The 24,445-nt window shown below is 38.3% G+C and overlaps 1 protein-coding gene across 2 annotated transcripts in view; it reads left to right on the top strand.

Annotated features, from left to right (window-relative positions):
- Positions 1-17,390, top strand: part of ppm1kb (protein phosphatase, Mg2+/Mn2+ dependent 1Kb) — a 38,378-nt gene extending 20,988 nt beyond the window's left edge. For both annotated transcript variants that reach the window (XM_020534536.2, XM_048602313.1), the window contains exons 4-7: positions 8,488-8,653; positions 8,846-8,990; positions 10,379-10,513; positions 12,865-17,390. In XM_020534536.2, the coding sequence (XP_020390125.1) occupies positions 8,488-8,653; positions 8,846-8,990; positions 10,379-10,513; positions 12,865-12,996 (578 nt within the window). In that variant the 3' untranslated portion in view covers positions 12,997-17,390. The remainder of the gene's footprint in view (positions 1-8,487; positions 8,654-8,845; positions 8,991-10,378; positions 10,514-12,864) is intronic.
- Positions 17,391-24,445: the final 7,055 nt, after the last annotated feature.

The following is a 24,445-nucleotide window of genomic DNA, read 5'->3' as shown; positions in this document are numbered from 1 at the left end:
AACGTCTGCCAGTGTTGCCATGGTAATTAGTTTTTTTAACTATCAAATGAAGTTTATTAAGTCTGACATTTGTACGCATTCAAGTTAATGAAACAAATATAATGAACTGTTTGTCATGCATTTTTAAACACTCTACTCCACTAATAAAAGGAAATGCTTGAGAAATCTCAGGATTTAAAATCAATTTCATTTGCACAAAATGAGCGTTTCTTTTGTTAGAGCCAACATTATGTAGCTAAACTTTCATCAATCCCTCATTGAAGATTTAGCAATAAAAATGCCATTGGATTTGTTTTAATGCAAGAAGAATTTCTGGTTTTTCCTGATCATTCTCAAATAAGACTTGTGCTTCACCTGGGCTAGTAGTGAGTTTGATAACCACATTCAGTAGAAGCAAGATGTTAAGATTATCCATATGGAAAGCTATGTGATCCAGATAAGACCTTGCTTATAAGCCTGGCCTGTGTGTCCTTGGCCTGACGGCACTTGATATTTTTCTGGTGCAGTTTGCAACTTTTTGATTCCCTTACAGCTGGAACCACTTTCTGTATTCACAACATGCAGAAAAATCATTGTAGACTAAAGAATCTTTAATATTCTACAGATTCAGTAAGTAACCAGTTTTCTCTACCAGTTTCATGATGAAACACTAGCTTTAAACATAACAGTTGCCCTCAAATTATCTCAAATCGTTATCAGCAGATCTTTAAAAATATGAATTCAATGGGGATTTTAGGCTTTATTGGTCTGATTGTTTGGTATCTTCACACATTTCTTTTCTCTTTGGGAGTAACGGGGAGCTGTTACAAGGATGGTAGGCTTATGCAAACAGTGTTCAACAAATTGGGATGGTTTAGAATTTAGAAGAATAAGAGGTGATCTCATTGAAACATATAGGATTCTTAAGGAGCTTGACAGGGTAAATACTGAGATGATGTTTCCTCTCATGAGAGAGGCTAGAACCAGAAGGCATAGTCTCAGAATTAAGGGGCACCAGTTTAAGAATGAAATGAGGAGGAATTCCTTCTCCTAGAGTTGTGAGTCTTTGGAACTTCTTGCCATAGAGCAATGGGGGCAGAATCCTTGTGTATATTCAAGGCTGAGGTCAGTAGATTCTTGATCATTGGGAGAATCAGGAGTTGTGTGGAAAGGGCAGGAAAGTGGATGAGAGGAGTGTGGGATCAGCCATGATCCAATTGGACAATGAAGCAACTTTGTGGGACCGAATAGCCTACTCCTGTGCCTAATTTTTATGATCTTACGTTATGGTTGTTGTGGTCAACAAATCCTGGACTGGGACTTGAACCTGCAGCTTCAGGATAAAAGGAAGGGATACTATCAGTTGAGCCACAAGAACGTATCATTACTGGTGTGTTACTTGAGTGGGTGGAGCATGACTTGTCCTTGACGCTTTTGCTCAGTCAATAAGGTCAGCAAACTGTAGGACCACGGGATGCGCCTGACTGCATTATCCACTCAATTGATCAATGGTAGTTTCATTGGCATCCTGTTTGTGTTCATAGAAAAGGTTACCCTTTCAATTTACTGCTTGTGGTGAGAATGATCCACTGCATTAATTCATATCCAGTGGTAAGTACTCTTAAATTGACATAGCATATCTTGTGGACCACAAGGATATTGAACATTAGCTGGTCTGTTGAATACAGATCTTGATTATTCAAATTAAAAGACTGCATTGTACATTTCAGTGATGTGATCTGAAGGATCTGTGCTGAATGTAATGCTGTTGTTCATCAAATGAAGATGAGGCTGCCAACCAAACTAGGTAGCAGAGAAGCTTTCATTTTTAAAAAAAAATAAAGTTCCATCAATTTCTTTGGGAAATTTTTTACGGGCTGAATTTTGCTGGCAAAGTAACAGCTTATTAATGACATGTACACTACCATTTATGCACAAATCAGCCAGTAAATCCAAGGGATAAAAGAAATGGCATGAGTGAATCCCTGGGAATTACTAATTATCACTTTTATTTTTCATGAATGGCATCCCACCCTTGCCAAACTGCCCTGGCCCCTTCCGTCCCACACCCTAATTTTTAAGAACCTGCTGGATTTGTGTGCTACTTGTCTACAAGTTTACTGTAGAAAATTGAGTTTGGTGATGAAGAGTTATCATACCTTTTATTTTAACATAATGATAATCATTGCTGAGTTATGATCTGATCCAGAGAGAGAACAAATTCTAATTGTTTAATCTCCTATCAGTGTATTAATTGCAGAAAGGCTTAAAATACTTAATGCTTGAATTTTAACAAATCTTTCCTATTCTTGATTTGACTTTGTAGAATTTTAGAAGTGTCAAATTTAACACTCTTTTTCTTCCCACTTTTCTTCGCTCTTCCTTAATCAGATATTGCTTTTACACTTTTTTCTATAGTTGATTTGACTGTACTTCTCCAATCTCCATCGTTTCTGTTTATTCTTGACCCTCCAATCTCATTGGTTAAGAAGGCACAGTACAGTTCTGTATTCACTAATGATTCAGATTGCCATTGCCATGTTGTTATAGCCTCATGTTTTCAGCAAATTACAGCACAAAAGCAATGGGATGATCCACTCCTTCACAATTTGGATCAAATATTTTAGGAAAATTTTCCTGTGAAAACTGTAGGGATCTAGTTATTGGCTCTTGCATATGGTTGTGTGATACTCCTGCAGTGAAATGAGTCACAGTATGCCGTTATTAAAATCTTCGGTTCATATTAACTTTGTACATAAATACTGCAGAATTATACCAAGGTTGTGATTAACTTGCATTCATAATCATATAGTTTACAGATTTGGGTTTAATGATGTATAGAATAATTAAGATCTTAGAAACTGCTTCTGCACAGTACCTATTTGGTCCTATAAGCATTGTCTTTCATTTTATTCCATTCTAATTTTGACATTTGTTTTCAGCAATCTACCATAACTGTTCAGTTTCCTGATTTTAATCATCCATCTTACCTTGTACATTAGTCCATACACCTTTGAAGCAGCTTCATTTCATTATGCTAAGCTTTAAACATACACTAAACTGAAAGTGATTCATTACCCTGTAAATGCTTTAATATGTTAGAGTAATGCCTTAAGAAAGTGGTGGATTTCCCATTCAGTGTTCTGGTATAGCCTGTGCTTTTTAAAAAAGAATGTAATGGACAAAATCTGTACTAATACCATACAAATATCTTCTGACATCCGTGAATGTAACTGTTAGACCACGCTACTTGTAATGTACATTTTTATTGAAAAACATTGTCTTTAAAATAAATCAGATTTTGGAAAACTTCAAGTGCTGCAAAGACATTTAACATTCTTTAAACATTACCTCTCATTTCTGCCATGATCTATTGTTGCCCTGTAACACTGGGTAATATCTTAAGAGTTGCAGATAAATCTGTAAAAATGTGTGAATAAAGACATTTTTTGTGTCTTAAAATGTAACTATTGGGGATTTGGAAAACACAGTTCAAGAATAATTTGAAAATTAGCAGATTATTTTGTGAATTCTGAAGCCATTTGGCATCACATTTTGTTTTAATATTACAAATATACCAGCCAAGACATTTATGTGCAGCTCCAGTTATTATATTTCCAGTGTTGCAGATACTGTTTGGACATCCCTGCGTAAATTTCCTATTTGCCTCTGTGTGCGTGTTATCTATAGCAGAGTCTGTACCTGGTCTGTTGCGCAGCACCAGCAGCTCTAGAACTGGAGGCCCTGGACACTTTGTTGGGCTTCAGTGGAAGGAGAACTACTCCCTTTTACTCCCAGGTGAAGGAGTCCAGCGGTTCCTAGCCTGGACTACTGGAAGGTCCCTCACATCCTCTTTGTCCCATTAGTAGCGATGGCATGCAATAAAATCTGCTCCAGTGAGTGTTCAGACCTGTTGAAGAAATTAGTAATATTAGTCATTTTAATGAGAGGAAGACTTGTTGTTAATGTAATGCATTTTCAATTTTTTTTTTTTCTGTTTTACGTTTTGTATATGTATAGCTAGAAGGATACAGGAATTGCTTTTTAACCCTTTTTCAGCTAGTAAATCATTTAGTTTTCTAACTGAATCAATAGGAATTTTGAAATTAAATGCAGGTAAAGCATTTTATGGTTATGGAATGTTTTTTCAAGTATTTTCTTGTATACTATATTAGCAGGTATTTTTATTTTCAGACAACTAAACAGTGTTGATTTTGCAAAGACACTGAATATTACAAATTAAAAACAAAATAAGCAAATAGAATTACCTAGATCAAACATTATTTCTACTGGAAACCTGCATTACAACAGTAAGCAAATAAAGGACCTCGTTGAAAGACAATATTTCAGTCACCTTCTCATCTTTAATTTCCTCTTGTGTGTCCCTTCCTTCATGCACACCGCCTTGCCATTTTGATGATTCTCTGCTAATTGATCTGTGTTTTGAGCATGCTCTCTGATTTTTATTTTAAAAATTATATTTGAGAAGCTTCTTTAAATGAAATTTTGTTCATTTTCACTTCTGCCCTTCACTGTATTAAAATCCAAAAGAACTGTGGATGCTGTAAATCAGGAACAAAAACAAAGTCGCTGGAAAAGCTCAGCAGGTCTGGCAGCATCTGTGGAGGAGAAAACAGCGTCAACGTTTCGGGTCCAGTGACCCTTCTTCAGAATGTTCTGAGGAAGGGTCACCGTACTGTATTAAAATCGTTGTTCCACCTTCCACAACTTGGTTTTCATTTTGCAACCAGTTTTGAAAGTTAGTAGAAAAATCACAGATGCTGCCAGACCTGCTGAGCTTTTCCAGCAACTTCTATTTTTGTTCCTGATTTACAGCATCCGCAGTTCTTTTGGTTTTCATTCAGAAAAGTCTCTTATTTGATTTGAATGTTTTAAGAGGAATAAAGCCATGTTAGCCACAATCTAATTCCAAGTAACTGATATGAAGAAAACTAATTTTTGTAATTGAGTCTATAAAATCATGAAGATATATGATGTTTTTCTGAGGAACATTCCTGTACAAGTACACAGATTACTTTTACTTTTAGCAGGATCAATTGAGACAAAAATTTAATGTCTAAACTTGGTTAAAATTTAACTGGGTGTTTAAAGTTAATTAGCACTTGGCACAAAAGTGCTCATCTGATGAAATGATCAAACTTTGTTTGTTTAAGCACTTGGTATGGGATTGCTTTGTTAATAACCCTTTTGCATTATTTAAGACCAAAAAATATAGGAGCAGAATTAGGCCATTTGGCCTCTCGAGGACATGATCAATTTGGATTTCTAGAGGGCCTTTCACAAGGTGTTGCACAGGAGGCCGGTAAATAAGGGCCAGTGGTGTTAGGGGCAAGGTACTGGCATCAATAGAAGAATGGCAGAAGGCGGAGTGGGGATAAAAAGCAGGCTTTTTCAGGATAGCAGCCGGTGACTTGTAGAATTCTGCAGGGGTAAGTGCTCTGCCATTTGATCATGGCCAATAGGTTTTTCAACCTGTTTCTCTTGCCTTCTTCCATAACCCTTGATCCCCTTATTAACTAAGAACCTATCTATCTTATAGTTAAATATATTTAATGACTTGGTCTCCACCGCTTTCTACGGCAATGGGTTTCGCAGAGTCACCACCCTCTGCTGAAGAAATTCCTCCTCAATCTCCTTTTTAAAGGGTCATCCTTTCACTCTGAGGCTGTGCCGTCAGGTTCTAGTGTCTCCTGCTAGTAGAAACATCATCTCCACATCCACAATATTCAGACCTCTCAGTATTCTGGTTTCAATCGTAAAGCTACTCACAATATGCCAAATGCAATCTGACCAGAGCCTTATACAGCCTCAGCAACACCTCTCTGCTGCTGCATTCTAGCTCTCTTGAAATGAATGCTGACATAGCATTTACCTTCCTAACTGCCAACTGAACCTGCACATTAACCTTAAGAGAATCTCGAGCTAGGACTCCCAAGTTCCTTTGTGCTTTGGATTGCTGAAGCTTTTCCTTGTTCAGAAAATAATCTGTGCCTCTATTCTTCCAAACGAAAGTGCATAACCTCACACTTTCCCACATTGTATTCCAATGCCATTTCTTTGTCCACTCTGCTAGCCTGTACAAGTCCTCTGCAGCCTCTCCACTTGCTCAGCACTACCAGTCCTTCCACCTATCTTGGTGCCATTTGTAGACTTAGCAACAAAGCCCTCAGTTCTTTCGTCCAGATTGTTAACGTAACACAAATAGTTGTGGTCTGTACACTGACCCCTGCAGAAATACATTAGTCACTGGCTGCCATCCTGAAAAAAAACCTGCTTTTTATCCCCGCCCTCTGCCTTCTGCCATTCTTCTGTTGATGCCAGTACCTTGCCCCTAACACCATGGGCCCTTATTTACCAGCCTCCTGTGCAACACCTTGTGAAAGGCCCTCTAGAAATCCAAATTAATCATGTCCACTGATTCTCCTTTGTCTAATTTGCTTGTTACCTCCTCAGAATTCTAATGGATTTATCAGGCATGACCTCCTCTTTACAAGGTCTTGCTGACTGCGCCCTCTTTTACCATGCATTTCCAAGCACTGTACAATCTCAGTCTTAATAATGGACACTAAAATCTTACCAATGGCCGAAGTAAGGCTAAGTGGCCTTTGGTTTTCTGCCTTCTGCCTCCCTCTCCCCTTAAACAGGGGTGTTACATTAGCCATTTTCTAGTCCTCTTGGGCCCTCCCTTACTCAAGTGATTCCTGAAAGATTACCACCAATGCCTGTACAATCTCCTCAGCTGTCTCCTTTTGAACTCTGGGTATAGTCCATATAGTCCAGATGATTTATTCATCTCCGGACTTTTTCAGGTTCCTCAGCACCTTCTCCGTAGTGATGGCCACTACACTCACCTCTACCCTGTGACTCTCTTGGAGTTCTGGTATGCTATTTGTGTTTGCCACTGTAAAAATTATGCAAAGTACATATTCAGTTCCTCTGCCATTGTTCCTCATTACTACTACTTCAGCCTCATTGGACTGCTCTAAAATGTCTGCTCTCTTAAATTGCCCCTCTCTTAAAATACTCTTGCAACCTTATATTAGTAGGTAGCTTTCCCTCATTTCATTGTCCTCCAACACCCCCATCCCCCAGTTGATTTTTTTTTAGTTACCCTCTGCTGGTTTATAAAGCTTTCCCAATCTTCTGGCTTCCCACTAATCTTCACCACATTATATGCTTCTTCTTTTGCTTTTGTGATGTCCCTGACTTCCTTTGTCAGCCATAGCTGCCTCATTCTTCTCTTAATATGTTTCCTCTTCCTTGGGAATATTCTCTGCTGTGCTTCCCGAATTGCCCCCAGAAACTCCTGTCATTGCTGTTCCACTGTCTTCCCTGCTCGGCTCCCCTTCCAATCAACTCTGCCCAGCTCCTCCCTCGTATCTTAGTAGATACCTTTACTGAATTGTAATACCGTTACATTTGATTCCAGCTTCTGCCTGTCAAACTGTAGGGTGAATTCTATCATTGTGGTCACTGCCACCTAAGGGTTCCTTCACCTTAAGTTCCCTAATCAAGTCTGCCTCATTATACATATGGATGGGCCAAAAACCTTTTGTATTTCCCCTGATCTATCTTTAAATGCATGTTTACGTATCTTAATATCCCTAAACTGGTAATAAATTATGGTTATTTGACTGTAGTCAAATAGAATATGAATTCATAATAGAAGTTGAGTTGTGATTATTAAATGTGGTGTGATTATTATTCTTTGCCCATCTCCATTTTTATATATCTTGTGAAAATAGTGTTGAAGTAACTTGCCTTTATGGGAAAGCTTCCTGGGCCTCTGTAGTGCATAGCTTGCATTATTCTCCCTGCCAGTGCTCTTAATGTTCAGTGGTATACTGCAGTGGAAGTCCAAAAGTCAAACATTTGAAGGTTGGGAAATGGCCCACTTTGGACATTTTCTGATCTAAATTGCAGAAAAGCATTTGAAACAATTTTTACAAGTCAATGCCTCCTAAGATCTCAAAGCAGCAGTTAAAAATGCCTGCTACATAGTATACTTAATTAAGCATTTCATGGTGTTTGTTCTGAAATTTAGCTTTCTAGTTGTTTTGACTCTAGTAATTGTTTCTACATTGTTACAGCAGGGCCTAATGCTAAGTATAAACTGTACTTGCATCAAATATTATTAGTATTCTCAAACTTGTCACAGTTCACAAGTCGTTTATTTACTTATCCAGTTCCTTTTATTTTTAAAATTAGAACATATTTTCTGCTATTGTTGTTGTGCTTTATATAAGGTCTGTTAAGCATTGAGCCCTGTTACCAAAGTGTAATTTCCTTTTTTTTTTTGTAGTTTAATTGTTTTTTAATGCTTGCATGCTATATTTTTTAACTGATCGAATGTAATGTATGATGCTTAATGTTTAACAGTAGTTTTGAGCATATTTATTTTAAAATACTATCGATGCTTTCAAAGTTTTGTAACATACTGCATGATTTCAAAGACTGTAGTCTAAGTCTACTTTCTGATAATTTTAGTCTCTTTCCTTGCTTCGGGGACAACTGCCACTGTGGCTCTGTTACGTGATAGCATTGAGCTTGTGGTAGCAAGTGTGGGTGACAGCCGGGCAATTCTTTGTCGTAAAGGGAAACATAAGCGACTGACTGAAGACCACACTCCAGAACGGAAAGATGAGAGGGAAAGGTAACATTTATCGAAGGCTTGATGCAAATAGTCTAGTGATTGCAAATTAAGTATAATTCACAAATTTAAAATTTCAAAATACTAAGTACAATAAATCATTGTTCTATAGCAGTGTATAGTGTTTCACTTAACTTCTTACATTGTATAGATAAGTACAATGTTTGTTACCTTTTGCTTTATTGTATTTGATAGGATTAAGAAATGTGGTGGATTTGTTGCCTGGAACAGTCTGGGTCAACCACATGTAAATGGGAGATTGGCTATGACACGTAGTATAGGAGATCTAGCTTTAAGGTCTGCAGGAGTCATCGCTGAGCCAGAGACCAGACAGATTAAGGTGAGACTGCATGTTGCAAACCACAATCCTTTACGTCCCTTTTGGGATTCCAGCACTTCTCTAGTCCAATTGAAGGTTAAAAATTTACATTCCTTAGGTGAACTTAATTTACAGTATTTTTAAACTTCTATGAATATATTAAATCAATCTGAATTTTCATGAAAGTAATCTGTTTTTGGGATGTCATATTGAGGTTGTGCAAGATGTTGGTGAGGCTTCTTCTGGCGTACTGTTGTGCAGTTCTGGTCGCCCTGATATGGGAAGGATACTGTTAAACTGGAGAGCGTCCAGAAGAGATTTAACAGGATGTTGCTGGGAATGGAGGGTTTGAGATATAAAAATAGACTGAAAAGACTGGGATTTTTTTCACTGGGTCATAGGAGGTTGAGTGGTGGCTTTTATTGAGGTTTATAAAATTATGGGGACTTGATAAGGTGAATGACAAGGGTCTTTTCCCTCGGGTGGGAGAATTCACAATGAGGGTCGTATTTTTAAGGTGAGAGAATCATAGAAACATAGAATCCCTACAGTGTCAAGAAAGATTTGAAAAGAATATAGGGGCACCTTTATTACACGGAGTGGTTAGTGTGTGGAATAAAGTTCCAGAGAAAGTGGTAGATGCAGGTACAGTTACAATGTTTAAAAAACATTTGGATAAGCTCATGAATAGGAAAGGTTTGGAGGGATGTGGGCCAAGTGCAGGTAGGCAGGACTACTTAGTTTGGAAACATGGTCAGCATGGACTGATCAGACCGAAGGGTCTGTTTCCATGCTCTATGACTATGACTAACAAATTGTATACCTAGTCTTACACATAACTAAACTAGAATATAAGATTTTCCATTAGGTTGGAGCTATTGAATTTGGATGACTTTGTTGGGACTGCATACTGAAACGTCCAAAAAATAATTTTCAAAATGATGATTGTTCACTTTAGCAAAGACAGTACTCCATATTGCGCTAAGTCATACAGAACAAAAGGTCCTGAGTTTCATTCCTAACCTATACTAACCGAATTAGATTCAGCTAGGGCTTCAATGCTCCTAGTCAAAAGAGGAAATTGACCTGATGTCCTCCCCAAGCAGGCTGCTGACTTGAGCAGGAATGTTCCTTAATGGATGATGGATGACAACAAGATTAGTCTTTCTAATCATTTTTATCCATTGAGAATGTCAGTTCTCTCAGTCAAAGCTGAGAACCATGTGAGCAAAATATTAGCGGGTTGCTAGTGCCTGTGAAACTGTATCTTGGTTGGCAATTTCAAGAAACTTTGTGAAGAGGGTATGTTTCATACATAGTATTCCCCTGTACAATTGTACAACAAGGCCCCTCTTTCTGTAATTTGTTTTCTTGTGGTATCAACTAATTTTCAAGTTCTTTTTCTGCAGCTGCAACATGGAGATGATGCTTTCTTAGTTCTAACAACAGATGGGATTAACTTTATCATGAATAGCCAAGAGATATGTGATCACATCAGTCAATGTCATGATCCAATAGAGGCTGCTCAGGTTATTGTTGAACAGGTAAATGGAACTTGATTTAATCATGTACCGTTTGTTTGGTTTGCATTTATCTCTGTGCTAGAATAACTATTCATGTAACAGCCTGTCTTGAAAGCCAGGATTATTTTAATGATTGACTTGTTTGCTTTTATGCTTAAATGTATTTGTCCTTATGCTTTGTGCGCTAATGTAAGCATCTCTGTTTACTTCAGGGGAGCAGTATGTGGTATTTGAGTCCATAAGCCTTTTTTTGTAAATGAACTCCGAAGCTATGTATTAATTTTAAATTCTCCATCATTTTCTCGAGGCATTCAGAGATAGACCATAGTGCTGGCCTACCAGCAATGCCTACATTCAACATTCTCTTAAAAAAAATTGTTACTATAATTACCTGAATTACTGACTCCAACTAGGTACAAATTTGCCTAGAATCTCTTTTTTAATTGAAGCCTAACATACAGTGTATTTTGAGATAACAAGGTGTAGAGCTGGATGAACACAGCAGGCCAAGCAGCATCAGAGGAGCAGGAAGGCTGACGTTTTGGGTCTGGACCCTTCTTCAGAAAATGCGAAGAATGAAAAACAGGAGAGGCCTTTTGCAGGCTTGGGAGAGGGAGGCTGTGAGCTGGGGTAGGCTTGATTTGTAGTACCAGGAGATGCCGGCGCATTGCTGCGAGTGTGTTTGAGGAGTCGCGGGGAGAAACGTTTTTGAAGGATCTGAATGTTCTGTATGTAGCAGTCATCGTGGTTGGGGCCAAATTGGGAAGGCCTGACTGTAGACTGTAGTCCATTGGGGATGATCCGGTTCCATAGGCAGGTACTGAGAAAGGCAATGTGGCTGTAGTACCTGGTTTACTTCAGGATGTGGTCGAGCAGTTTCAGGGCCGAAGAGATTACAAGAGGGTAGCAGTGGGAGAGAAATCCACTGAGGTCTTTCCGGAGGGAGGAGGGTAACTTCTTCAAGGGAGGCATCCTTAGAAGAGGCTTCGCAGTGGGGTTAAAATTGATTCAGAGAATCAATGCTGGAGAATCTGAGATAACAAGGTGTAGAGCTGGATGAACACAGCAGGCCTAGCAGCATCAGAGGAGCAGGAAAGCTGACATTTCGGGTCTGGACCCTTCTTCAGAAAAAGTATATTTTTCCCCCTTTTGAAAATCTTTAGTTTAAAATTTTGTACCTGAGTACATCAAAGCATAAAACAGTTGAGTGCTGATTTTTAAAAGTATAAGATCTTCAAGAGTCACTAGTAATTTTCTTTTGTGTTGGAGAAAAGTGACAGACCAGTTTTCATCCAAACTAGTCAGGTGCAAGATACTACATGTGGAATTTGCAAGTGAGAAATAGGACATTTGACCCAACTGATCTATATTGATGCTTAATTTTTAAAAAGTAACATGACTGGGTTATGTGTGTAGCTGAGAGTGAGGAAATGGGAACAGAATGGAGGCAGCTGTACAGCTGGTCTTTGTCTTGGTGGAGATGCGTTTGATTTTGGTTAAGGTTGTGAGCTACAGAGGTAGTTTTTTGCAGCAGTAAGGAGTCGGAGGCTCCCCCTTGCCCAGAATGAATGACAAATAATATAGTTTTACCTGAAGATAGATATGTAGTAGTGCTTGTCTTGGTTGTGCCAAATTTAAGTGGACCAGTTGCATTTACTGTCTTGATCATGTTTTCACCTTTCAAATTTGAGATTGGGAAGACTGCAGCTGAACTAGGGGGAATAGTTTTACCAACAAGGTAAAATAAAAGTAGGAGTTGGAGATGTAATGATGGAGGATCAGATATGGAGAATTAAAAATTTTAAGAGTGAGGTTGTTGATGGGTTTGGGATGGGAGAATTAATTTCCCCATCAATAGTTGGTGAAAGTCAGGAGACAGATTTTTAAAGGGGTGTGGGTGGTAAGGGAGATCAGATATTGAATGCAGATGGCCTATCAGAGGTTAAAATCACAGATGCGAAGACACTGAGATAAGACAAATTTGACTGAGTTGCCAGTGATAAGAGTAGGAAAGTTATCTTTCCACCAGAAAAAGAGTGTAAATTCAAAGATAACTTGAACACAGCGTGGTGAAGATTTATGTTTCAGGAGTGAAGATTTGGTTTTGTGGACATTGATGTATCAGGAATCTGAGATTAAATGGAACTAAGGTACATATTTGCCATTATTTAACAAATACAAACTGCCTCAAGTGATTGACTTACTTTCTCCTGATTACTTTGCTTCTGCATAACAAGAAAACGAGATTGGGCACTGTGTAGAGGCAGTCATAGTAGCCAAAATGGTATACTAAAGTTAGTTTAACAAAGAAGTCAGACTCGGAGAAACATTTTACTTTTGTAGTATAATAATATTCTTCTCCTTTGTTGCAGGCACTGCACTATGGTGCAGAAGATAACAGTACTATTATTGTAGTTCCTTTTGGTGCATGGGGAAAGCACAAAAACACTGGCACCAGCTTTTCTTTCAGCCGAAGCTTTGTCTCAAGTGGAAGATGGGCATGAAGTGGAAGGATTATAGTCTCTGCTGCCTGCTCGCAGTTCAGTTTTCAAAAATATCTATTTTAAGGCCACTTTCTTTTGTTTTTCCATCTGGCAAAAGCTCATCCTGTCATAGCCTGTAATGTGAATAAAGGCAGCTAGCCAGATGTACAATTAAACATTGCTCTGTTATTTTAACAAAGGATTTAATAACTGGACAGAAAAAATAATCTTTGTAGCGAACTGGTAGAGGTATTGACACCACTAATTGATCACTTTAATGCCTGTTTAGCTGCAATAAAACTTGTGTTATATAAATTCTTAAATGCTTGTGTTGTAAGTCACAGAAACTGGTTATATTAATCTTGGTGCAACAGTACAAGGACAATTTGTGCCCGTTCTAGTGTGTTTTCAGTTCTGGCACTGAAACAAGTAGATTTGTTGAGTACAAGAACTGGATGTAACTATCTGATGTTGGAAATTGGGGCAAGGGAGATTCATATATTTGAGCTGGTTCCCATTAAACTACTACTGCTTATTCAGTATATCCTTGAAAGAACCTTTTCTTCCTCTTTGAGCAATTTAAATACAGTGGAAGAAAATCTTGCCCCACCTAATCTTGAGCTGCTTTATTGCTAATTTAAGCAGGCAAAATATTTTTAAGCACGTAAGCTTTTTCACTGTTCCCTGAGTATTCTAATTTCCTCTGTGTTGAGCATGGCAACCAAAGCACAGGGAGAAATATATTTCTATACCATCAAGGAATTTGAGCTTTAAAGTATGTTCACTAGAACTTGAAGCTTTTTTTCTTTTGTTCCCTGTAGTAAACAAAATGTGGCTGGCATTGTAACGGAGAGTTCACTTGCTGATCTTTGAGACCTGTCAAAGGAATTGTGATTTTTGTCACAAATATCTGTGCCTCCCCACGTCACTGCTGGAATAGCTGTGCGGAACTAAACTGGAATATACATGTAATGGTGTGCCTTTCCAGTCCTACATTTTCCAGCATTTATCCCACGTGGAATTTGAGAAATATGAAGTAGTACATTTGGATCTAATTTTGAGTTTCAGCAGAGAGGTGTGTGATATCATCTCAATCCCAAATTGGGAGGACAGCAAAGTTGCTGTGGAGAGTAGGCTCATATGATCTATGCCTGTTAAGTGGGTTGGGATTTTTTTTCTGAGGGCACTATGTAAACACAAATTGTTGTAAATGACAGGAAGCACGAGATAGGAAGAATGTTCTTCCAAGGTCATTTTTTGTGTTCGTGAATGTGCCCAAAATTCTCAAGCACAAGTGTCTTTTATTGTATGTGGAGAGCAGACACACCTAGGAGACCTTGGTTATTAAAAGTTGCCAGTAACTGGAGGGTTGAGGTTTTGGAGTCTAAAGTAACTCTGGCCAATATGTCTCCTTTTTCTGACAGTTTGTACTTGTTCACTACAAAAGATTTGACTAAGGTCAGTTGTAAACTAAATATGCATCCTCTACTGAGGATTAAGAGATGTGTAAATGCATTGACAGAGACAAGGAATTAATTAATCAAATTCATATGGCATTGGAGGCATTATGGAATAAACTGAAGAAGTACTTTTAAAGTATTTGTGTAAAGTTTGAATGGGGGGGAACTCGTGTAGAAAAGGGATGTATCCTTTACTGTAATTCTGAAGCATAATGTGAAATAGTAGTGCAAGCCGTGGCAAAGTTTTGTCCTTGCTTACTTTTCTCTGTCTTGCCTTCTGGCCCAGATCCCAAAGTAGAACCCCATCAGTCAATACACAGGATTTGGTTTTTTTTTTAATTAATGCTAGATGGTGTATGCTGACCTACAGTAAATTTAAAATTAAACTTTGTGAATTGGTCTCTTTTGCCAACTGTATATTCTGAGCTGGTTTTACTTTTGGTGGTGTTACTGGTAATTTGAAATGTTGCAGTTTAATCAGTGTGAAAGTAGAATGACCAGAGATACGAAAAAAATCTTTCTGCTGTTTTCATCCATTTTGGTAATTCCTCAGTTACATATATCAGTGAGGAAGCCAAATACGTTATAAAATGTGATTCACATCAAAAATCGATTTTTCAACTGTTCCTTTCTATACTGTTAAAGTCACATGTCATATTATCTGTTACTATTGGAAATGGTAGAAATTTTGCAGAATTATTAAAAGATTCAGTACCTCAGTTGTGCAAATGCCAACACTAAATGCACTGCAGTAGCTACTTTAAATGTGATTTAATCTAGAGAGACATGCCTAGTGTGTCTCTTTCACGCCCCCCCCCCCCCCCCCCCCCCGCCAAAAAATGGGTAAAGACTGCGCTTAGTACATGAAGCAAATTAGAAGCTAGATCCCTGGATTGACTAACGCAATGAATATTACATAGAATATAGGGATATTTTCAAAATGGTTGCATCTGTAAATGTGACTAGAAACCTAATCCAGATGTTTTGTGACTTGAATCTATCCAAGTACTTCTGCTGGGTCTTGTATTATAATATGTATAGTGTGTAAATATTTGTTATATATAGTAAATCTGTAATATACATTAATCTTTATTTGTCTTGGTTAGTAAATATGTATTATATTATGGTTGAACTGACTATGTTTGTACAGATTTTGCCCTTGTATTTTAACCATGTCTTTTTATAAACCAGTAAAACCCTAGCAATCCAAAAGCAGGGTTAGGTTGCATTTTGAAGGCAGTGCTAAAAAATGTACATTGTGTTTATCTAAAGGACTGCTATTAGTAAGCTACAGCTATGAATTCAACTTCTTGTGAATATTTTTGGTGTTTATTTGGAAGGAAATCTATTCATGTTAAAAGTTTGCTTTCTGCTGGGTATGTGTTGCAATGTTTAATGCATAGATGCTTTCAATATATAGAAATGTACTGTAATCAGAAAATATTCAATTTTATATGCCTTGTGTGCAGCTCCCAAAACCTAAACACTTAGTCCCAGAAAAACAGCATATTGGACAATGAAAGCAGAAGCTATGAAATATAACAGAACAAACAACAACTATATTTAGCATAATATATTCTGTTCTATTGCTCTGCCATGCTAGCTGTAGTGTTGCTGTAAATTTGTCTGCATATTGCACTCGGTACCCATCTGTGCTTTGATACCACCTAATTGATTGCAAAGTTGTGCAATGAAATGAAATCAGTAACTTTAATGACTCGCCTCAATCATTATTCAGTGGTGCATAACCTCTTACCAGACATCATGCGCCAAACAAAATTATCATCTTTTAGCTTTTGTGGAACTGGTGAGCAATTATTTGTGTGTGCTTATAAGTACAAGGCTTATAATGTTGGCTGTATCTTATTTATACTGAGAGCAGTACATCAGGAAGGTATTAATTGTATTTTGCCATCTTTTGAGGAATGTTGGTATAATGGAGACATTACTGAAATGGTAATTCGAGAATTCAAGTTCATACCACAGTTTGTTTTGAAGATTTTGGTTCATGACTATGAAGCTGTCAGATTGTGTCTTAAATTCAACTTACTCATTGGAGTTTATTTTAACAGAAGGAAATTTACTGTTTTTTAGATATTTTCTAATCAGCCTGATCAGAGATGTTATGACCCGCCTCTGGAGCAGGTGGGACTTGAGTCCAGGTCTCCTAGCCCAGAGGAATGGACACTAACACTGCACCACAGGGGGCCCTTGCTATCTGTATTCAATATACCTATACATTAATCCATATCAACATGTTTGACTTTTAACTACCCTTTGAAGTGGCCTAGCAAGCCAGTTAGTTATTTTAAGCTCTCTAGCAAGTCATTGCTGAGAAGAATTTGCTGTGAATGAAGTTTTTTTAATTGATATAAATACCTGGATCAAATCAGTTGGTCAGTAAATTATTTAATGTAGAGCAGCAAGTAAGCTAAATGGAATGTGAAAGCAACTGTACGTAGGATCCATTAAAAGTGGAGCCATGCTGCATATGTAGTCTGTTTTCTCAAGATTTTTTTCTTTTATGGTTTGCCTGGTTTGGTTTTAGTACATACAACCATCGTTTGACGGAATTTGCCAAATGAATTTGTACTTAAACTGTCTGTTAATCGATAATGTGATCGGTTTTCATATATTTGTAATTGGTTTATTTTAATTTGAGTTAGAAGCCAGAACTTCCAAGGTTTTCATATCAACCTGACCAAATTATTAGATTTCCCACTTTTCTCTTTTTTTTCTTTTCCAGTGTCCTGCTTGAATTTACTGTTTGGCAGATGTCATTGCTTGTACGATACTGGATGTATTGCAAATATTTTCAAGTTTGAATTGCAGATGTTTTGGGTAACGCTTGGTAAAAACAGCATGTACTGCTATGTACAGTAACTGTGAAAAATGTAAGTTGTATGTAACATTTCAGAATATTCAAATAAAATTATTTACGTATAATTTTGCAAATGTGGTTTTAAAAAAAGTTTCACGGGTTGAGCGTTGTGAGCAATTGTTGCTCATTCCCAATTATCCTTTTCTCTGCTAGGGATGATTCTTCTCATCCTAAAACTTGCCGTTTCTGCTGAGTAAATATTTAGTACAATATGCCTCAAAGCCTTGACCAAATTAAAAACAGGATGCTAAATTGAAAAAAAAAATATTGATCGGTGCTCATTAATTCACAGAACAATAAAAATTGGACAATAAGAATTCTACTTACCAGAGATTTTCTCAAAGTTGTGCACAAGAGTTGCTAAGCAGTTGGTAAGCCCACTGTCTCCAGTAAGATGGTGAAAGGACTCGATAGAGCAGATATAGATTCCTTTTCTGTGGTAGGGAGAAACACAAAGCAGGCATGATCTTAAAACTGGAGTTAGTCCTTTGAAGAACTAAAATAACATAGCGGTCATTCACAAAGAGTAGTCGAAATCCAGCTTCATAAAGACAATGGATGCTGGCTCATTTGGAAAATTTTGGACAGAATTTTTGTTTGGGTAAGGCTATTAAGGGATATAAAGCTAATGTCATAAATGAGGCTTAGACCAGCTTTAATCCAAATGAATGGTGGAGCAGCTTTCTGGCTGAATGAAGTATTCCTATTCTTCTGTCACCTTAAGACAAAATTCAGAAAATTTAAATGTACAGTGATGACTGCATTTCAAGACCCCAAATTTGGCTTTTAAGCACATGGGCATCCAATGATTTATAAGAGGTGTCCGATCATTGCTAGTTCTTTGTTTTACTACCAGAGCACTGCTCAACACGTGGAACAGTACTTCAAAACAAATCTCCAGAGAAGGGGGACAATTTGTAATTAGAAAAGGAGGAATAATAATGAGGAAACAAGTCACCTATGTGGAAACAAAACAGAAGTTGCTGGAAAGCTCAGCAGGTCTGGCAGCATCTGTGAAGAAAAATCAGAGTTAATGTTTTGAGGCTGGGAAAACGTCAGTTTATGTGCAGAAAATAGGGAGGGGGAATGGGGTTGGAGTAAATGATAGGATAAAGCCCGAAGAGAGAAAAGAGCAATTGGATAGACAAAGGAGTTGATAACGATCTGGCTAAGAGGGTAAATAGTTGTTAATGGAGACTGTTCGTGACTAACAATAGGTGGTGTGTAATGGTAGGCTATGTGATAACAAGGTCTGGTGTGCGGGTTAGAGGGCTGGGACATGGGAGAGTATAGACCCTAAAATTATTGAATTCTATATTGAGTCCGGAGGGTTGCAGGGTCCCCAAGCAGAAAATGAGGTGTTTTTCTTCCAGCTTGTGTTGAGCTTTGCTGGAACACTGCAGCAAGCCAGAGACAGAGATGTTGGCCAGGGAACAGGTGGTGTGTCAAAGTGGCAGGCAACAGGTAGCTCGGGGGTTTTTTTGCAAGCAGAACGTAGATTTTCTGTGAAGCGGCTACCCAGTCTCTGCTTCGTTTCCCCAATGTAGAGGATACCACATTGTGAGCAGCAAGTAGACTAGATCCTGGGAAGCGCAGGTGAAGTGTGAAGGTGAAATGCATCACATCCCTTAATTTTATAAGCCTTGAACAAACTGCTCCATGATTAACTCTCGCATGAATAAAGGTTTCAGAAATTTTCTTCTGTCTAGGTTAGGTGGGTTAGACATGGGAATGAGTTGGGGTGTGACTGCTCTTCGGAGGGGAGGTGTGGATTTGTTAGGTCGAATGGCCTGTTTCCACACTGTAGGGATTCTATGATTCTTCCAAATGATCTGTTTAACTCTTTCATCCAATATGACTTCCTCTCGGCACATCTTCTTCCTTAACATCTTGTACAGCTGTCATACAACTTGATATTTATAACCCTAAATTCATCTTAATTAAATTATCCAATAACCAATAAATTTAGTTATATAGGCCCTGCAGGTACACTTGACCTCCCAAAGATAACGAAGTATTCACTCATAAAAGCAAAATACTGCAGATGCAGAGATAAAAACAAAATTCTGGAGAAACTCGGTGCATTTGGCAGCATTTGTGGAGAGATGCAGTTAATATTTTAAGTACAATATGACTCTTCCAGAACCAATTTACAAGAGATCATATTGAAATGAAACGTGAACCCTATTTTCCTCTACTGCGATGCCACTAGATCTGTTCTTCCAGTTTTTATTATTAATGAAATAGTCACTTTTTTGTAATGGAGTCAGTATGGCTGCTGTTTTGGATCCAGTGCAATTGCAGGGCTTTGAGATGAAAAAAAAACAAGCTCACATTTATATACAGTTGTTTTGTAATACAACATCCCAAAGGAGTAACAATTATTGCATAGGAAACACAACCAATTTTCTCTTAGCAAATACCCACAGAGCATTCTGATAATGACTAGTTTGTTTTAATAATGGTGGTTGAGAGATGAACATTACCAAAGACTCCAGAAAGAATTCCACTGCTTTTCTTCTCCCATGGGATCTTTCATATTCACCTGAGTGGACAAGCCAGACCTTGGTTTGATGTCTCATCTGAAAGAGAGAACTTCAACTAGTGTAGGAATCTGAAATGATCAGTTAATCTGATTTGGTAATGCTTTCTTTTCATAAACATGCTGGGCTAAAAACCAAAGCCTGCTTTTTTTTCAATAGCATTAATCCTGGCACAGTTCTGCCTCCATTTTAAAACCAGCCATGGGAAATTGACCAGCAAGAAAAAAGCACACACTGCACATTTTATCATAAATTATATTTTCCATAGTTACCCATAGCAATCGATATAATTATGCAAGATAATAAATGTTTCCAACAATCTATAAGTACCAATTCTGGAACCAATCAAGCATTTTCTTGTTAAATCTCAAGTGGGATTGGAACTGGAACTCTGTACATAGAACAGAACAGCATGGGAATAAGCCATTTGGCCGACCATGTCTGTGCCAAATATGATGCCATTCTAAGGTAAATCCATCTGTCTGCACGTGGCCCATAACCCTTCATTCCCTGCATGTTAATGTGCTTCATAAATACAATCCAATTCACTTCAAAACTTCCCCTATATGTAGTGTCTTGCTACTTTATAAAATTCTGAAGCTCTGGAAAACCTTTATTGCAGTTGTGACTAGTTTACAATCAAGAGACTGTTAACAGCTTCTTATTACTTGCAGCCAAACTTTAGTTGAAGGAATCCAGTTTCATAAGACTCGCCTGGAAAAGCAGTCAGTACCAACAAGAATTGTTTACTTATCCTAACCTAGTTCCAAATTGGGTTGTGAATCACATAGGCAATCTTTGGAATTTTGCCTTTCCAAATTAAAGTTGGAGACTGAGGGGAATGAGGGTTCAGAGAAAGATATAGATTAGGGAATCTGAGATCGGAGGAAGATGGAGACCAGGGAATTGAGACCTGACTGAAGATGCATACTGGGGAATTGAAGGATCATGAAGATGCGGATTGGCAAAGGGAAGTTCAGAAGGAGAGGCATATTGAGAAATGGATCTTTGGAAGATGGAGACTGGCGAATGGAACTCAGGGAAAGATGGGGCCTTCAGTGAGGGGGAAGAGATAAGACCGGGTAAAAGAGGGTTTCCAATTTCCCTGCCCTCAATTTCCATATTCAGTTGGCTCAATGTTTTTCTGGCCCTCACCAAACAGTTGTTGATGGATAACCACAGGTCATTATTCTCAATGGCACAGCAGCCGAGCAAAAACTAATATATTTACTCCCACAAATTGGGTCCTGTAAAAGCGTTGTAGTCATTGTATTGCCACCCAAGCAATTTGTTCTTTGCAAGTGCAATAATATTGATGGTGTAGCCAATAGCCTTGGCTGTACAAAGTTTTCATTCCAAAAATGATTTGAGATGTAGTATATATGTACAACCAATAATATTATGAATTAGTATTTTGCTTGCTACTTCTTCATAACCAAATAAATTGTAGAAGTGCTGTGGTAAGATGTGATGTGGTCAGAGCATCACTTGACAGAATCTCCATGAATGCCTCCAACAGAGTCTAGGGTACTGGTTTAATATCAGGTGTTGTTTTCTTTGATTTAATTAGTGTTATACATTAATGCAAATCAGCAATATGTTCCTGTGCCAGGTCTGTACAAGAATCTTCGAAGTAGTTGCTGCACCTGATTTCCATTTCCCAATCTCCATTTTCCAGTCTTTCCCTCTCTTCCCAATCCCCATTGTGCATCCCCTCAATTACAAATGTTTATTATCTTGTCGTAAACGCTGCTGATGCACACCTTATAATCTCCTTCTTTATGGGAAAAATAGCATATTTAGGTTTCATTTATGAGTTGCAGCTGTTCTGACACAAGCTTTATGCGTTCTGATGATTTCAATAGATTCGTTGTACGCAAGAACTCAAGAGCACATGAAATGGGTGCAGGAATGGACCATTTAGCCTGCGCCACTGTTCAATCTAATCGTGGCTGATCTTGGACCACAACTCCACTTTCCCATTCATTCCCTTATTCCCAGAAAGACCAATAATCTATTGTGGACTTAAAAGTATTCAACAATGGAACATCCACCACCATTTGCAGTTGAGAATTCTGAAAATTCACAATACTTAAGGGAAGTAATTTCTCTTCATCTAAGTCCAAAATGACCAGCCCCTTCCAAGACTGTGCCCCTGTGTTTTAGATACCCCAGTGATCGGAAACAATGCAGAGAAGCATCTAGCCCATTAAACCTCTTCAGAATCTTAGAGATTTCCATGAGATTGACTCTCATACCTAGAAACTGCAGAGAATAAAAGCCCAGCACTAAGGACTTAACTTTTTTTTAAATCGGAGAATTCTGGAAATGTACAGTGGTTCTTCTGGCATCAAAAAGTATAAATCTATTGATATTTTTAGCTAAGTTGTATGTTGCCTCTAAGGAATTCTGTAAAACTGATCCAAGTAATTAACTTTTCTTGCAAGTTCTTTTGTGACAAGAAAACCTGAATTACTGTGCTACATCTTAGAAATGTAATTCACCAAGCTCCTTAGACAGCACCTACCAAACCCACAGCTAGAAGAACAAGGGTGGCAGATACATGGGAACACCACCACCTTCTGAACGTTCCCCTCCAAGCCACTCATGATCCTGACTTGGAAATATATTGCCATTCCTTCAGTGTCACCGGGTCAAAACCTTGAAACTATCTCCCTGGTGGCACAATGGGTCAAACTAAGCACATGGACGGCAGCGGTGCAAGAAGGCAGCTCAGCAGCAATTTCTCAGGGGCGACTAGGGATGGGTAATAAATGCTTGCCCAGCCAGTGATGCCCACATCCAGTGAATGAAATTTTAAACACTGTTGCACCGTGTGTTGGTTGTGGAGGGCATGAATGGTTAATGCAGTTAATGGGATCCCAGTCCAGTGAGTTGCTTTGTCCTGGATGTTGATTTTCTTGAGTTGTTGGAGCACCACCCATCCAGGCAAGCAAACAGTGTGCATTCTTTCCTGTGTAAATCTACGTTTCAAGGGGAGCCTATCTCATACTCTCGCCTATGCCTTATGGATGGTGGAAAGGGGTTATAGAATTAAGAGCTGAATCATTAACCACAGAATTCCTGTCTTTGACCTTCTCACATAGCTACAGTATTTATGTGACTGATCCAGTTCAGTTTACCATCACAGCTGAACTGAAAACTTTATTCTGTTTGTGCTTTGTTGCAAAATATATATTTTGTAAGGGAAAGTAAGAATACAAGCAAATAAACTGAAACATGAGAGAAAATCCCACTTTTCAAAATTCTTAAAGTGAAAATAAATCAGTCAATTTGAACATGCAAGGACATGACTTTAAGCATCCATGATTATTTATGATAGTTTCAGGGGAAAATGTTGGGCTGGCAGAGAGAGACACATACTCTTGCACAGGACAATCAAATCTTATGTAAGTTAATGATAAGGAATGATTCTGAATTGCAGCCTTTCTTAAGCATTTAATTTCCTGCATTCACAATGTGACTAGGCATGGACTGTGGAAAAGCAACAATTCCAGATTTTCACAGATAGTGGAACACTGAAAAGGCGTTTAAAATAATGGATTAACATTCTGTAACAAACAAGGAGCTCTGGGGTTTTGCGCTAAATCAATAGTTGGTTAGAAAAACAACCCTGTACAATATGACCAGAAAGCAAGCTGTATTATGTTAGGCTGACTAATGTCTTCATTCCTAATGGGTTACAAACTGAACACACTGCAGCTCCAAAGCAGCCTTGCTGTGAGACAATACAGCCCTTTGAATGGAAGCTGAGTGATGGCTGCAATCACTTAATCCAATGGTTTATACTGTAGTTTGAATGACAAATTCAGCTGGGTTTTTTTTCCTTGGTATATGACAGAATTTTGCAGTTTTTGACAATATTTTCTACAGAGCCACTCAGCTCCTAACCTTGGTACGACCTTCATCCAAGTGTGGATAAAAGAGTTAAGCTTCAGAAGCAAGATTAAAGTAACCACCCTTAACATCAAGGATGCATTTAACCAAGTGTGGCATCAAGGAGCCCTAGCTCATTGGAGTCATTGGAAATTGTGGGGCTGCAGGGGACCCTCTACTGATTGGGGTCAAACCTAGAAGATGGTTGTAGTTACTGGAGGTCAATCACCTCATTCTTACAACAGGAACTGCTCAAGTCCTAGTGTCCTAGACCCAACCATCTCCAGCTGCTTTATCAATGACCTGCCTTCCATCTGAAGGTCAGAAGTGGGGATGTTCACTTATTGTACAATGTTCAGCACCATTCATCAGTGCTCGGATACTGAAGGAACCTGAGTCTACATGTAGCAAGACCTGGCCAACATCCAGGATTGGGCTGACAATTGGCACGTATCATTCTCTTTCAAGAAGGTGACTCAATACCTGAAGGGTATTTGAGATGGACAATAAATCCTGAGCTAGTCAGCAACATGCACTTCCTGTGATCAATTTTTTTTAATAAAGTACTAACATTAGCAGGTTTTAACTGTGTCAGAGATAGTAGGAACTGCAGATGCTGGAGAATCTGAGATAACAAGGTGTGGAGCTGGATGAACACAGCAGGCCAAGCAGCATCAGAGGAGCAGGAA

This window comes from Rhincodon typus, chromosome 1 (genome assembly GCF_021869965.1).
Source record: "Rhincodon typus isolate 14 chromosome 1, sRhiTyp1.1, whole genome shotgun sequence".
Lineage (NCBI taxonomy): Eukaryota > Metazoa > Chordata > Chondrichthyes > Orectolobiformes > Rhincodontidae > Rhincodon > Rhincodon typus.
Note: the sequence above shows the minus strand (reverse complement) of the source record. Positions and strands in the feature narration are given on the sequence as shown.